The sequence below is a fragment of the Pinus tabuliformis genome, chromosome 1_2, assembly GCF_031772625.1.
Source record: "Pinus tabuliformis cultivar Carrire ecotype Pingquan chromosome 1_2, CPIR1, whole genome shotgun sequence".
NCBI lineage: Eukaryota > Viridiplantae > Streptophyta > Pinopsida > Pinales > Pinaceae > Pinus > Pinus tabuliformis.
The window spans coordinates 446,184,884-446,202,339 of NC_142298.1; the positions used below are offsets into that span (position 1 = coordinate 446,184,884).

The window sequence follows — 17,456 nt, forward strand, 5'->3', positions numbered from 1 at the left end:
TATGATGAAGTTTGTGAAACGTTTGTTGGGTTTCCTTCTAAGCGAAGGGGAGTCCATTCCCCACATGCTCTGGCTTGGCACCCAAGAAAGCATGATTTTTTTCACACAATGACATTCAAAATGGAAAGCAAAGGCGTTGGCGTCCAAGGAGTAAAAGACCAAACCCATCATGTACTCTTGTGGGAGACAACGTGGCAGACAGTTAGCATCAATCGAGGCGGATTACGAGGCTCCAATCACTCGAGGCCTGGACACGTGGCAGATCAAAAGCCAACGTGTTCAAACCGCGGGAGCACGGCTAGGCAGTTGACGAACCAGGAACGAGCGATTATAAAAGAATTAGTTAGGCGAAGTTTGCCTCTTTATAACAGTATTAATAAATAGAATTTAAATATATTTTACCGCGGCGAAAATTCCGTCCCAAGGAGAGAGGTTCACCCCTGTATTTATTTTTGTTATCATAACAATGCTAATTTGTAATTTAATTAGTTTTTAATTCCGCGGGTATGTAAAGGAAGAATAATTATTATTTTTTTAAAATAAGAATTATTATATCATTATTAATATTATGAACAATATTCATGGTTGTGAAGAGAGCGGAGTGTAAGTTTATGCAATGAAGACAAAAGTGAAAAATTAGACCGAGCCCGGTTTGTGGAGGGGGCACGACAAACCCTGCTCCCTTGTTCTCATCCTCGATCGACTTGGCGTTTATTTGTTTGTGATCGATCTCTAAACGGCTTTTTCACCTTCGGCATTCTATGCGATTCGAACTTCAGATCAACGCACCTTCTGACAAATTCGGGGCAGATAGAGACGCAGACGCAGGCTCCCTCTGACAAATTTTGTGGAGATTGAATCCAACTGTTTTCACGAATTTGGTAGGTGTTCATTCTCTTTCGTTATATATTTTCGGAAGGATTTGGTGGACATGTGCCATTTTTCAATTTGGCAAAGATTAGTGCTTTCTTCCTCACATGTTCTTGCAGATTTGGTCCTGTTGTCAAATTTGTCCGAAACAAGGATAACTTTTGATGTAATTAGCGGGGATTGAGTCTTTTCTGGCAGGATTTGGCACAGACTATTCTTGAAGAATTTCATCGGCAATAAGCCCTATATAGGTGACGTCTCCGGAGAAATTGGCCGGGATTAAGGCCTTGTTTATTATAATTTGTTGTGCACAGTATCATCTCAAAATGGGTGTAGATTAGAGGAAAATGGTGGTTAAATAAGACGATTCGAGGAAGAAGATTTAGGAAACGAGGAATCAAGAGATCAGTCGGCGTTTCGTCTAAAGTCCAATTACTAAATCGCATGTCAAAGAATTTGGCTCGAATGCTCAGGGTTTGTAATTTGAGTCTAGGGTTAGACGAACAGCTGGTTGAGATGCCGAAGATGTTACAGAGAGTCAGGAAAATTTCAAAGAGTAGGGTTGCTGCATAGATGGACATGGTGGGAGTTGATAGAGAAGGGGGCAGCATTACCGTTGTCCAACAGGTCGCCGCTCATCTGGATCCTCTAGACGAAAAGGCTTGAAAGGTTGAGGAGGGAACGGAATAGTTCTATCATGTCGCGGCTTCTCGGATTAGCGAGGGCAGAATCAGACGAATTTCCCCGCGACATTACACGGAATCCAAACGGGACAGGAGACAACGGGTGGCTCATTCGTTTCTTTGATTCGGCATTTTTCTGCGAGTGGATTGCAGTAAGCTATTTGTACAAACATGAACATCCCGGGGTCAGAGACTATCTTTGCAACAGAATGTATACTTTGCCGCACTCTGGGATCGAGAGCTACCTTTTCCAGATTTGCTATATGCTCGTGCATAAACCTAGCCCTTCTCTTGACAAATTTGTCATCGACATGTGCACTAAATCTCTCAGGATTGCGCTTAAAGTACATTGGTTTCTTATGGCAGAGGCCGAGGATTCCGAGGACAATGAGGGGATCAGCAGAATCCAGGAGAAATGTCAGATGGCTGCCACTTTGATGGGGGAGTGGCCGCCCCTGGTCAGGCCTCAGAATAATCTGCCTAGTCCTGGGAGCCGGAATCGTGTTTTGAATAAACTGTTTTCTTCGAAACAAAGGCTTCTGTCTCTTACGTCGCCACCTCATAAAAGCCAGCCACTTACATCTCCAATTGCTGCTACAAATAGTAACACCCAGGAGGAAAGCAAAATCGCTACAGACGAGTCCGAGTCATCCTTGAAAGTTTTCAAGAAACTCATGCCTGGACCAAAGGTGAGGGATGCACTGTTCAGAAAATTCATCGACAAGGAGGATGAAGAACTGGACAAAACAAAGGAATCATCAAAAGAGTCTGACCAGGAAAGCTTTTTTCGGAGGCTATTGAGAGACAACAGAGAAGAAGATGAAAAGGTAGTCCGCAATGAAGAATTGGCAAATTCTGATGGATTCTTCAGGCGATTGTTTCGGGATAGGGGTGATACAGAAGACAAGGGTGGGGCCAAATCAGGGGAAGAAGATGAAAAAGATGGATTTTTCCGCAGGTTCTTCAGGGAGAAAAGTGAGGACCGTGAAAGGAGAGATGGGCAGGATAAGGGTGAGGATGATGATAAGGGAAATGCCAGCTGGGATGAGGATGAGGGCTCGGATTTCTTGTCGTTCCGGAGGATATTCAGGATTCACCCAGAAGATGAGAAGACCTTGTCGACTTCTATTGAGAATTGTTCCTTAAGTACTCCTGAAAGTAGTCCTGGCACTGAGAATTTTTTTAAAAGACTGTTTAGGGATCGTGATCGATCTGTTGAAGACTCTGAATTATTTAGTCTAAAACGGCAACGGGAGGTTAGTCCAATCTATATAGCAATTTCACCATCTTTTTTTGTCTTTATTGAGTATGCTTAGTTTGTGATTTTGTCTGTCCATAGTGTTTGAACTTTTCGCCTTATTTGTAATATGAAGCTATGTTTGTTTTCCAATAATGCAGGCTATTGAAATTTATTTAAGGCAAGTCCCACTAGCTGTTAAATTTTGTAATTTCCTTGTCACGTAAGCTCTATCTGGATCTATATTTATTAAGGCATAGGAGGGATAAGTTTCTAGGAAGGCTTTTCATGGGGAGTTGCCATGAATATGCATGCTTTTGATCCTTATTCTATATTTTTGATGGAAGATTTGGCACAAATTCATCATTGTTTTCTGCTGCAAAACCAGAGGCCAGCTTGACACTCTAGAAAGTGAGGACTATGTTCAAAGAGAGCTCAGAAGCGAAAGTACATAATTCAGATACCATAATAAAAAATGCAAATTAGGTGATGCCAACCAACGTTTTCATATAAAAGCTTAACTTAACGCTTCCTTTCAAGTGTAGGATAGAAGTTGAAGATTTCAAAATTGAGAACCCATCTATCTGTATCCAATTAGTGTATATGTTTACTTTTGTACTCCAATTCTTTCTTTCTAATGTTAAGGTTATGGCCAAGCCATGCACCAAATTGGTGTATGTGAGACCCCTTGTTTGTGGGACAAGGGACCCGCCTTTGCACAACGATTTGACTGTTAAAGTCTATAGAGGTGCACATACTATGTCCCCCTCTGGATTTGAACCTACGACCTCCCGCGCCAAAACACATGTTCTTAACTATGTTGCACAAAACATGGAAATGTTTGGAATTCTCTGAATCGGGGATGGTTGGAAACATAACCCCCCAAGATGGAAACATTGGGAAAAATGTCAAATACACACATATATGTATGTATGTATCCTAAGTCACCGGGTTTGGCAAATTGAATCCTTGGGATTCAAAATTTGTCGAACCTCAAACAAATTCGAACAAAATCATTTTTTTTCACCGAATACAATGTTGAACACGAACCCGCACACGAACCCGAATCAAATGCGAACTAGAACACATAAAAAATATTGAGTTTGCTAGAAGGTTTGATGAAATTGATTAGAAATTTGATTTTATTCATATTATGGTTTTTTGGTTTGGCGTTAATAATTAAAAAAATAAAAAAATTTAACCCGGTAAAGGTTTTGGTGGGCGTTAGACTTCACTCTCACACAACCATTGATTCCTGCTTGGTGCCGTGTACCCTGCGCACTAAAGTTGCTCAATTGTCGACCCTCAATGCTCAGTGCTCAAGCCTCTCTCAACCCCTGACTCTTGGCTCGTCTCAGCTTTGTCGACTCTCGAATCTCCATAGGAAGGCAACATTTTTCGTTTTCATTTTTAACCCACATGCCCATAGGCAATGGCCACGCTCACAACCACATAGCCACATTTTTAACCCACAGTCCCAAAGGCATAACCACGCTCATAGCGGCATAGCTTTAGCCTTCCCTGGACCTTAATCCATGACTCACGACTTACAAGTCCTTGCCACTGGAGTCTAGAAGACTGGAATAACGCATGTCGACGACTGCATACCATCAGCTACAGGCTACAACCTATAGGCACAACTAGGAAGTGGGAGAGGCTTCTAGCCAAAGGCCAAAGGATAGGCGATGACTCAAGAGTCTAGGTGCAGTCAAATTGCAATTTTTTTTATTAGTTAATAGTTAAAAATGAAAAGTTAATATTCAGGTTTTTTAGAATCTATATTCTGTGTTTGGACTCTCAGCCTTCAGCCTTCAGGGAGCAGATCTAGATTGTTTAAATTCATTTTGTAAATTACAATTTCATTCTATAAAAAATAAAACTAATTTAAATGTAAATTAAAAAAAAGTAATCTGCAGAAACTTTAGGCTTCATTGCTTCAAGAATCAGAACCTTCAAATTTCAACGACACCTCCAAAATCAACTATTGTTGCATGGAATTTTATCAAAAGAGAAGGGGAAAGTCTTTTGTGTCAGATGTGTGGACATCGATTCATTGGCTCTTTAACTGGAGCAGTGGATCATCTTCTTAGTATTAGCAATGGAAGTGGAGGTGGTGTCGAAGGTTGATCTAAGATATTTGAGGAGCAAAAAACTACAGTGGAGAGACTATTTCACTTCAAGGATGGAAAAGGAAAAAAGGGAGAATAAGAGGCTACAAATTGAGAGGGAGATTGCTTTGTCTTCCTCAAACACCATTAATTCAATCTCAACCATGGGTGGATCAAGTTCTATTCCAGCAAAAAAAGGTGGAACCAAAACATTAAATCAATTCTAGAAACCTGTGGAGAGACAAGAAGTTGATGATGCTGTTGCAAAATTCTTTTATGCATGTGCAATTCCCTTTAATTTGGGCAGGAGTCCCTATTTTAAAAATGCATTAAAAAGGCCATTGATTTTGGGAAGGGCTATGTTCCTCCCGGATTTGAAGCTTTAAGGACCACTTTGCTAAAGAAAAACAAGAGACAGAGTGACAGAAAAGTTGGTTTAGATTAAAGAGTCTTGGAAGCATATAGGATTCACAATTTTGAGTGATGGTTGGTCAGATTTGTGTCATCGCCTATTGATCAATGTGCTTGTTTATAGTCCTTGAGGGGCACTTTCCTTGAAGGCAGTTAATGCAATGGATCAAGTGAAGACATCAAAATTTATTTTTGGAATTTTGGATGGAGCAATTCAAGAGGTTGGGGAGAAAAATGTGATCCAAGTTATTACAGATAATGCATCAAATTGTGTTGGTGCAGGGAAGATGATTATGGAAAAGTATATAAACATTTATTGGACCCCTTGTGCAACTCATTGCTTGGATTTAATGTTGCATGATTTAGCCAAATTTCCTTGGGTCAATGAGACAATCCGAAGAGCCAAAACAATTGCAAACTTCATCATCAACCATCGTATCACTTTGAGCATATATAGGAAGAATGCATCTATAGAGTTGTTGAGGCCCTGTGATACAACGTTTGCCACTTTTTATATTACTCTTAGCAATGAAAAGAGTTGTTGAGGAAAAAGCAAGCCTAAGTGTTGTTTTCTGCAATACTGAGTGGGAGAGATCTCCCCTTTCAAAATAAACTAAGGGGAAAAATGTTGAACAAAGTGCTCAATATTGACTTTTGAGAAAACGCTGATGTGGCCCAATTGTTAATGTGCTCCGCATGGTTGATTGTGACAAACCTTGTATGGGTTTTGTTTATGAGAGCACGAATCGTTGCAGGGAGGCCATTGCAAGTGCTTTTAATAATGTGGAAACTGATTACCAGGAGATATGGGAGGTAATTGATCAAAGATGGAAGATGATGCATAGTCCATTACACGCAACAACATACTATTTGGACCCTAGATTGTTTGGGTTATGAAGACATAGAGATAAAGAAGTCATGAATGGACTTTACTAGGCTATTGAGAAGCTAAATCTAGATCCAACAATTGCAACTTTGGTCAGATGTCAGTTGAAGGCATACAGGTTAGAAGAAGGGTTATTTGGAACAAAATCGGCAAATTATGATAGGATCATAAGTGATCCAACAATATGGTGGGACTTCTATGGATTAGGGGCACTAGAATTGCAACAAGTGCATCAGCGTGTGAAAGGAATTGGAGTTTTGTTGGCCACATTCGTTTTAAGAAAATAAATAGATTGTTATCTGGAAGATTAGAAGATCTTGTTTATATTTGTTTAATGTGGCTAAAGAGTCATCTGGTTCCTCTACTTTGTGGATCAATCTTGTTCCTAATGTATCAAGGGATGAAGCTGATTTTCACATTGATAGGGATAGTGTTGAATTGAGTGATGGATCTAATACTCATGCTTCTAGTGGATTCACAGCCCCTACTACTCTTGATGATATATAACTTTTTGATATAACAAGTAGGCCACAAGAACATCAACAATAAAATTTGTGTTCCTGTTTTAGACTTTTAGTTTTCTTTTTGCATGAACAAATTTCTAAAACTGCCAAGCTATTTTAAACTTTAAAGTTTATATACTTTGAATACTTTTTGATTAGATTGTTTTTCAATATATAAAATCTGATATGGCCCATGGGTTTGTTGAATCTGATATGGGTGCGAATGTCTATGATGAATTTCTAGACTTGTTTTCCATCTACAAGACTACACCATAACAATTTTACTATGTATGGAAGTTGGTCCTTTATTGACCCTCGCTTTCATGGTTCATATGTGGAAATGATTTAAAGGTTTGACCGATAATCCTATGTGTTTGGATTATTGACTTTGACGTGCCACAACTCACCTCTACATCCTTCCATGGCAACATATTTGTTCTATGAATCTCTGTTTTATGAGAAATAAACATCTATTTGATGGATGCTGGATAGTTTGTAAGTAAAATTTCAGAATTCTCAATGTGCTCTAGCTGTGATAAATTTCAGACTTTTTTTTTTTTGATTCTCTAGCTGTCATAAATTTGATTGATGTTCTGGAAATTTTTGTAGTTGTCTTAAATTTCAGAATTCTTTTTATGGAGTAGTTCTTTTTATGCAAATTTCTCTAGCTGTCATAAATTTTTAGAATTCTTTGATATATGCCCAAAGTACATACAATAGAATCTATAAAGATGAATGTCACATGTATTTTTCAGGCTGCTTAATTTTTTTGTTTTGTTGGTAATTTAATTTTTTATTATATATATAAATACTTGTTTTTTTTTTTTTGAAATTTCTATATGTTGAATTTTATGCCAAACTTTATCGGCAAAATTTTAGGGGCAGAACTTTATTCAAATTTCAAGGTGGTCGAACTCAAACAGGAACACGAATACAAATGTGGTGACTTATGTATGTATGTATGTATGTAACACATTTTCTTGGAATCTGGCACAGTTGGAAGCATGACCCCCGCAATATCAAAACATCGTGGAGAATGTCATATATGTATGCATGTAACAGATTTTCTTTGAAACGGGGATGGTTGGAAACGTGATCCCCCAAAGATGGAAACATTGGAAGAATGTCATACACACACACATGTATGTATGTAACACTTTTTCTTGGAATTGGGGACGGTTGGGAACGTGACCCCCCAAGATGGAAACATCGGGAAAAATGTCACATATATATGTATGTATGTATGTACTATATATGTATGTAACACATTTTCTCTGAATCGGGGATGGTCGGAAACATGACCCCCCCAAGAGGAAACATTGGGAAAAAGGTCACATATATATGTATGTATGTAACACATTTCTCTGAATCGGGGATGGTTGGAAACATGACCCCACCAAGATGGAAACTTCAGGAAAAATGTCGCACACACATATGAATGTATGTATTCTTGCAAGAAAAAATGATTGAGACACATAACATTTGAGAAGGAAAACCTAGTCTACATTAACTCTCATAGATGATTACATGATGCAAAATCCAAAACTATCTTTTATAGATGAGGCCAGACATCCAAGATTCCAAAATCAGCCTTTATAAAAGAGGTTATACATCCAAAATCAGCCTTAATACATGGCTATATGTGCTGAAAATGAAATAAAACATGAGCTAAAGACAAGTACAATTACATATCCTAATAATCCTCATTGTCATCTTCATAACAAAAATAGAACAAGGTGCTTGTTCAGCAGAACTAGAGCATAGATTGATTAGAGATAAATTAGTTTGTGGAGTTATTAGAGATAAATGTTAGTAGATAATTTTTTTTGGGCCATAGAAGGCCCCACACCCTTCTTGGGTGCTTGAGTGAACTCACACAAGCAAAATCAGTTGCTGTAATGGGGCAAATTTGATTTGAAATGCTGCCAAAATGTTTTGACAGTGTTTCAGTGGCGTTTCCAAATTAGGAAACTACATACAGACATTTCGGCTGAGTTTCAGTGTTTCAGGGCTTTTCCAGTATGGGTATGTCAGCTTGGGGGCCGTTTCTTGCAACACAGGTTCTTAACCTTTAGGCCCACTCAAGCTATACTATTCTCACATATAACATATGGATGTCTACATGCAGTATACTCACATATAGCCTTGTATGTGCTTATATGCTTGTGGGTATGTGTGCAACAGAAAAACTTTGACCATGAAGCAACATAGAAACTGAAATAGTGAATGAACTTGGCTTATTTTTCCATTGGCTCCATCTTTGAGATGCATCCTTTCAGAAATTGGGTAGTTCTGTTCTAGGTTTAATCTACAAGAATGTGCTTGCCTGAAAGGTGTAAAAGAAGGAAAGGGCTATGGGTAATTTTTTAATCCTTATTTTCTATTTCTAAGCACATATTCTTGAGCCAAGCTTTTGATGTTTGTTTCTTTTAGAGAATTTGTAATAATCTGTAATTTATTATCAATGCCTTTTTTGTTGTCCAACATTCTCTTGCTTAGTTGGTGAATTCAAGACAATTTACATTTTATCCTTAATGCTGACCTTTAGAGCATTAAGTAGCATCTAAATGTGAGTGCTAAACATGTGTTTGTAAATTATGGGCCAAAAATGTTATAGAAAGCAATGGGCTCTTTGGTTCTATGGAATGTGGAACAAAAACCTTTTTCCTATATTGTCATGCATGGTTGTGTATATAGTACATAATATTTTGTTGGAAGCTATAGCTATTGGTAACAGTCTGGACATTTGGGCTATGTAAATTTACATTCTTTGGCCAAAAGTAGATTTTGTTATGAATGGACAGATACACCGTTTCCATAGAATCTGTAAATTAATGTTTTCTGAATCAATATACTGGATATGTTTTCTGATTTGCTTATCTTGTATCGATATTCTGACTGTGACTATGGGTAATGAAATTCTAGTACCCTATTTGGTTTTTGGCTATTTCCAAATTCTCAAACAATGTTGTGAGATTAGTTTTAGTTTGATGTTGTCTCTCAAGCTGTTGTCACGTAGAAATAATGTAGCTTGTAATATGCTTGTATGTGTTTTTTTTTAATAAATATATTTTAAGAAGTATAATTTTCTCAATATTGGTGTAGAAGCGGCCAGGATCTCCAAGGCAGCGGAGTGACAGGTCATCTGCTAAACCACCTTTGCCAATTACATCCCAAATTCGAAAAGGCACTTACCATGTGTCTTTGGATTTTGTTCAATCACTATGTGATACATCATATTGTTTGGTGGATGTATACCCAATGGAACATCGTAAAAATGCTTTGCGGGAGGTACTTTCCAGAAATAATTCCCTTGCCTTGATAATTTTTTGGAATTAGGCTCTGCAGCATGATTATAGCATGTGATGTCTTTAGTTGCTTTAATTTTATGCTAGTTATCAATTTTATTTTTACCAAAAGTTAAATTAGCTGGCATGAAAAGTTATATATTTTACTTTTACAACCTACTTCTGCAGTCATTGGCTGATCTCAATTCCCAGCTGGCAGCTTCTCAAAGCAGTGGAGGTATTCTCTAAATTAATCTCACATACATTTCTTTTGAAGATTCTGCTGTATCTCTTCTTTATGCCATTAACTGTGCAATATTTCCCTTCTTCTTATGAAGATGTAACTGCTTGTATATTTATATCTGCGTTGACATGCTGGGTTTCCTTTTCCTAATCGTATGTTATTATTAATGACATTAATTGAATTATTACTTGTTGAATTAGATAGGATTATGTGTCAGTAAAAGAATCCTGGAATTTTTTTGTTTGTCAAAAATATACTTTAATGCAAATCATGTTAAATTGTCATACTTGGAACAAATATTAGCATTATCTATGATAATTATAAACTGTTCATATCCGGAGGAAAATAAATGCATGATTTGTGGTAAGTTTTATGCATCAACACAAAAAGTACCTAGCAGGCTAGCAGTGATGAAAGTCATCACGTGAGAGTGCTGGTATTATGTAAATGGCATAGAGGAAAGCTTGAGAAAAATAACTACTTATATATGATTAGAGCAATGTTACAATTATTGTTATTGGCAATTTATTGCCAGGTGTCTGAAATTTAAATTATTGGCAATATCAGGGAAAATATTGGAAGTTATCAGGAAACATAATAGTACATTTTTTTATTTTTTATATATAATTTATTTTATTTTATAACTTCTAAAGCAACATCAACACCAAACAAACACGTTGCTACATAAATATGTAAATAAAATCAATATATAAGATGTCAAGTGGTACATCAAAAATCAATACTGAAATATGATATTTGTCCTAAGACATAAGATCTGACAAAATGATAAAAATCATATAAAAAATAAAAATAATGTATCTGTTGAAAATGGTTGTTATTGATGTCAAAGACTGTCCAAATGAAAGAGAAAGTTACATAGTCAAATAACATTCAAGACCTTTTCGACGATATGTGGCACGCCTCCTATCTCATGGTTGAGGAGAAATGGATTTTTGAATGTACTATATATATAAGTCACATGACAAAGGACACGAAGGACATGTAAATACGAGTATTCGACATGAGACCCTACGGCCAGTCACATGACATGGGACACGGAGGACACATAAATACGAGTATTTGATGCGAGACCCAATGAACTTGGAAACAGGACACTGGGGACACACACACACACATTAAAAAACACTGAAATAGTGTCTGATCCATATTTTTAGAAATTAGATCATCTATAGATATGAATTGTGCTGATATCTATTTAGTAATTTACTAATTTAGTATTTACAATTTTAGAATTAGTTAGTTTATTAATTTACTATATCAATGATGTTCACAATTCAATGCTCATTGTTCATATTATTAACAATTATTCAAGCACACAAGAAACTAGAAATTTAGAAGTAGAACTTAGATATTTAAACCATAAATTGCATATTTTCATTAAGTCATCAAATCAAAATGTATTACATAGATACCGATGGAATGTCACTGGAAAATACAAAATAGAGTAGATACAAAATTGGTAGGAATATCAGCTTCTCAGCGGTACTGGTCATGACTCACTAGTCAGGACTCTTTAAATAATCTAGGTCCTTCTCCATGTCATAATCACCATCCTCCTCCTCTACACCCAATCCAAGATCTCTTGATACGTTTGTTGGTGTGGAGAATGACCCCTCACAAGACTCATCATCTAAAGTGATTGGCTCTAGCCTTGGGCCATTAAGATCCGAGTTGGCTAACGCCTCACGAACAGACATGAAATTGACAGAGAAAATGAAAAAAAACCAAGACGCAATGTTTTTTACTTTGGGATTTTAGTGGGACATGTGTCCTAAAATCAAGACACGTTAGGGCATGTGTTCAACACGACCCAAACATGTGTCCTGATTTTAGGACACGTTGAAAAATATGTCAGACACGTTTTATGGGTCGTGTCGTGTTCGACATGTGAAATACAAGACCCCTGAGGATGTGTCCCGTGACACACACACACACACATATATATCCTGTCATTAGCACAAGTTTTAGACAAATTGGCCCAACCAATGGGCAAGTTGGCCCTACCCTAGACCCCAAAAGCACTATAAATAGGCATGAGAAGAAGAGTTTTTTAGCCATCATTCAAGCAATTTGATTCTAGGGCAAGAAAGGAGTAGGTCTAAGGTTCATACCTCATGAACCATTAAAGAAGTGAAGTGAAGCTGAGTTGGAGAAGGTTCTGTGTATATCGTATTTGCTGCTCTACCTAAGCTGTAGGAGGGCCTTTGGTACATTTTTTAGAAGGTTTTGTAGTTTGTTTTGAAAGCTGAGTTCTGTCCTGTTGAGGACACTGAAAGTCTCTCCTTGTTGCAGGCCAAAGTAAACCTCTATTGTAGACCTGTTCCCGAAAATCAGGTCCTGTTATAGGCCCAAAATCATCCTGAGGTGTATCTGTGTTGAAATGGCTGTTTTGAGGATCAAATCATGGGTAAGGTGGTGCTGATGTCCCTTTCGAGGCTTTTCAGTTGAGTAACTAGCGTGTTAAGGAAGGGTGGTTCGTTGACACTGATTTGGATCTGAAGACTACAAGGTTGAAGAAGGACGTTTTGATCCTTGGGAAGGATAATAGGAACGATGGCAATGATTTCTTTTTGGTGCTGTTACTATGTCCACATGGAAGCTGAGACTTGATGATGCTTACTTTTGCAGTATTATACTCTGAGGAAGGATTTTATGTTGAAGAGCCAAACCCAGTTAAAGTGACAAGTCGAAATTGGGGAGTCAATAACAAAAAATGAACGATTATAGGAAGAACAAGTGGCTATGATTAGAAATTGTTGTCCAAGGAACAAATTGAAGAAGTAGGTTGGTGTTGATGAAGTTGCTAAGTTGGTGCTTACTTTGTTCAAGGAAGTTTACAAGAGATTTACAAAGATAAATTGTATAAGCGTTTCTTATATGAAGATTTGTGTTTTATGTTTTTTTTAAAGCTTAAAATTGGTTATAGTAATGAAACACTGATTCACCCCTTTCAGTGTTTCCAACAGTTTCTTACGAGATAAATCATGGCAATGAAAATCAATGGATTTCCCCTTTGCTTGATGGAAAAGGGTCGTAACATCCTCAACAATGTTATCAAAACCAAACCAAAAGATTGGCTGAAAAAAAGTACATGAAATATTCAAATTTTGAAAAGAACAAATAATTCATGTGCATCCATATGAATCCAAATTATTATACACAAATATGCAAAGTTTCTCATGTATATAGCAAGGGTTAATATAACCAAAGCAGCAACAAGGGCAATCCATCTTTGAATCAAAATAGATCAACAAAGAGGCTCTAAATGGCATCTAGAGACTTAAAAAAAGCACACTATAACAAATAACTACATAACACCAAAATCATTGCCTATATTGGGATTCCCCTCATCAAGATCACTCTCTAAGCATTAAAATAAGATAGAAAAGAAACAAAAATCTAACATGCCTAATCAATGATTTTACTTTTATTAGTGTCATGATCGAGGAGTTCAACAGTTAATGGCACCAACATCGAGGTACATAAAGGGCTTGGTACTGTTGATTAAATGTCAATTCCATACCCTCATACATCACAGAATCTAGTAAAAATATTGCACTCCTCAAAACTATTAAGTCTGCTGAATTTTGAATGGGATCTAAAATTCCACTTTCTCCATATGAAATCCAGTGAGGTTGGAACCACTCTCAAACATCCTGAAACAATTAATGGTAATGTTAAAAAATTTAAGTATTACCAATTTACCATTAATTACTAAGGCATGTATCTCATGAGATGAATCATAGGAAATAACAACAATAGATTTCCCCTTGTTTGCTTGATGGAAAATAGTAATAGTATCCTCACAACTCAATCCCCTTACTCACCTTAAAAAATGAAGGTTAAAAGAGCAACAAATTGGTTATAAGGTGAAATTGATGAAGACAAGGCGATAATATCCAAATCAATGTTGCAGTAATCATTATTGGGATATTATCGGCGAGGGGAAAAATCGTAAAAATCGGGAAAAAATCGTAACATACAAAAATATTCATTTTTTTCTTCAATTTTTTTAATATCTAAAGCATCTACAACATAAAATAAATACATTGACACATAAATATGATAAAAGAACTAATATATAAGATGTGTAATATCGTTTCTAGTGCTACATCACACATAACAGTGAATCATGTCCTGAATAGTAAGTCCTGACACTTGAGTCCCAACTCAGCACCAAAATATCAACAAAAAATATAATAATGTATCTCATATCATGAGTCATAATGTCATATACAATGAAATGAACCAAATAACTAAAGTCTAATACTACTGATTTCCTTTGCCCCTCTAGATGTAGACGCCGATGGAGTTGGCAGTGGACTCTGCTGTGCTTTAGAAGCTGAAGAACTAGGAGCTACAGGAGGTAGACCACATCCTCTATTGGTGACAGGGGTAGCCTGGGTAGGTTGTGTCATCTCCTCCTCATCATAAAAAAATCGGAGAAAAAAATTAAATTATTTATTTATTTATTTCATTTCCAAATATTTTTTCCAAACAAATTGTGATTTTTAAGAAAAAAATTGTGATTTTTTCAAGTTATTGCGATTTTTTGTGAAAAAGAAAATTAGCGTAAAAATCGGGCGATAATATCACCAAACTAAAAAAATCGCGATTTTTCGATATTATTGTGATTTTCGCAACACTAATCCAAATTATTGCGATAATTACCTAAATTATTGTGATAATTTCAGAAGGGCAAATTATCGTGATAGTTATTGTCGATGTTATCACTGAGGTTGTTTTTCGCAATATTGTCGCGATAAGTGTAACCAATGTTACTTGGGAGCGGGAGCGGGAGCGGGGAGTGGGAGCGAAAACGGGAGCGGGAGTGACCATTTTCAGAAGCTCCCGGTTTGGGAGCGAATCCGGGAGCGATTTTTTAAAAATATATATATTTTTTATATTTTTTAATTTTTGATACATATATGTCAACAAAAACATGTAGAATGATGAAATAGACATAAAAAACATAAAAAAACATAAATTGATCATTGAACCATATCACATCAATCATCTAGAAATTATAATCGTCATCAACCATGTCCACAAGTTAGTAAAATACATATTACAACTGCAACATATTGAGTCTTATAAATCATGATTCATCAAATTCAATATTAAAGTTTCAACTTCAAGCTTTCAGAATTGAAAATTCAATAACATTTATCATCATTGATCACCAAAGTTGTACTTGTAAGCCAAGTTTAACCATTACAAGAAGTAATATCGAAGATATTTCTAAGTCCTAACTTCTAACTGTTAACATGATATGAAATGTTAAAAATTTATAAAATGAAACATGAATAATGAGATGAAATGAAACAACTTTAGTCTTTCACAAAGCATCATATTCATAATTCACAATCATTACCAATGAGTTATAATTGCCAAGGCCCAACTTCAAACTTCAAATTTTCATTGTCACAGTGATAAAATGTTTACAAAAAATATCATAATGATATGAAAGAGTCAAGAGTCAAGAGTCAAGGACTCAAAACTCAACAGTTATGAAAACTAAAGTCTAATAGAAACTAAAAAAGACAAGTAAACTGTAAATCTACAAGTGGCCCTTGCCACGAGAGTCTCCAGGAGTATAAGCAGGTCGTGGTGGTCTTCTAGGAGTCTCCCGCACAGACCGACGACCAGAACTAGAACCTCCACGCGAGGGTGTCAATGGAGGTGGCGACAGCAATGGAACAAGACTCGGGCCTCGAGCACTGCTACTGGATGGTGGAGGTGGAGGTGGCATGGCTGCTGCAGCTGCTTCATTTTCATCCCTTACAAGCTCCTCTTCTAGTTCTTCAATATGTACAATGCCATCCTCCAAATTGTCGTCCTCAGGGTGATTGTCCCAAATTTTATATGTGGGATCTTCATTAGCCCGATCACAGTAATGGTTCAACAACCTCAAGTTGTAGTGCACATAAACCAAGCTTTCTGCTCGGTTTTCGTTGAGTCTGTTTCTTTTCACATTATGTATATAACTGTAGGTGCTCCAACACCTCTCTGCAGAAGAAGAATTTACAACCTGTGAAAGAACTTTTTTTGCCAATTTTGGCAAAAGTCCGTGGCCGCCATATGTTTCCCACCATGTGAGAGAATCAAATTTATCTTTGTCGTCCATTGCATGGAAGTTACCATACAAACCAGTGCCACTGAAGTATCTGCCTATTTCAAGGCGCACAGCTGCACATTCCTCCCTGTCAGGCACCAACTTTTCTAATGCTTCCAGATATCCTTTAGTTACCTCTTGATCTAAATGGGGTTTGGTCCTAACCCCACCCCCTGCTGCAGGTTGGCCCAACCAAGATGTAGAGTAGTATTTTGGCGTAAGGATATACGCCAAGCAATGTAGTGGAAGGTTAAGCCTATTCCACCGTTCACACACACAATCATGAATCAGTTTGTACAAGTTGGGATCTTTATTATGAACAATGTCTTTTATTTCCCCCAACATGGTATCCATTTGCTCATACACCTCGCCAATCACTGGTTTGTCTGTATCTGCAAACTGAATCATGTGATAAATTGGCTTGGTGAAATCCAATACCTGCCTCACAGTTGTCCAAAACTGCCCATCAAGAGCGGCCTCCTCCACCGTTTCAAAACCTGCCATGTCAGCTACATTTGTAGTCCTTTCCTTTAACACCTGCCAATGTGGACTTGATACCATGCTAGCTAATGCCTCTCTTACCTTCAAAAGGCGCCTGAAGGTGAGGTAATAGCTACCAAATCTAGTCCTCGCAATCTTCAGCAACTCCAATCTCGAGTGACTGCGGAAAAGGCCATGGGTATTGCTATGATTTGTAATAAATTTTATCATTTGTTTTCCTTTCTTGTACAAATAACCAATCCATTGGTATTGTTCATTTTTGTTTTTGACAATATCATGCAACAGAAGGTTCAATGTGTGAACCAAACATCCAGACCAAAATATGTTCGGGTATTTATCCTCAATAATTGCTCCCGCTGCCTTACAATTAGGAGCATTATCAGTGATGACTTGGATGACATTGTATGGGCCAATACGCTCAATTGTTTCAAGTAATGCTTCTGCAATGTTGATAGCGGTCTTGAACTTGTCTAAGTAATCATGTGCAGCTAGAAAGATGGGACCACTAACAGACACAGCAAGAACACTTATCAATGGCTTGCCTTTTACATTTGTCCATCCATCAGATACAATGGACACCCCATTGTCAG

General features: G+C 37.1%; 1 protein-coding gene across 15 annotated transcripts in view; it reads left to right on the forward strand.

The window, feature by feature from the left end:
- The first annotated feature begins 581 nt into the window (after nt 1–581).
- LOC149206275 (phosphatidylinositol 4-kinase beta 1-like) overlaps nt 582–17,456 on the forward strand; it is a 184,216-nt gene continuing 167,341 nt past the window's right edge. For 8 of the 15 annotated variants that reach the window (XM_089395387.1, XM_089395383.1, XM_089395390.1 and 5 more), the window contains exons 1-3: nt 582–2,809; nt 9,804–9,989; nt 10,175–10,223. In XM_089395387.1, coding sequence (XP_089251513.1) covers nt 1,568–2,809; nt 9,804–9,989; nt 10,175–10,223 — 1,477 coding nt within the window. In that variant the 5' untranslated portion in view covers nt 582–1,567. The remainder of the gene's footprint in view (nt 2,810–9,803; nt 9,990–10,174; nt 10,224–17,456) is intronic. The other 7 variants (XR_016252539.1, XM_089395392.1, XM_089395396.1 and 4 more) reach the window with 3 other exon arrangements.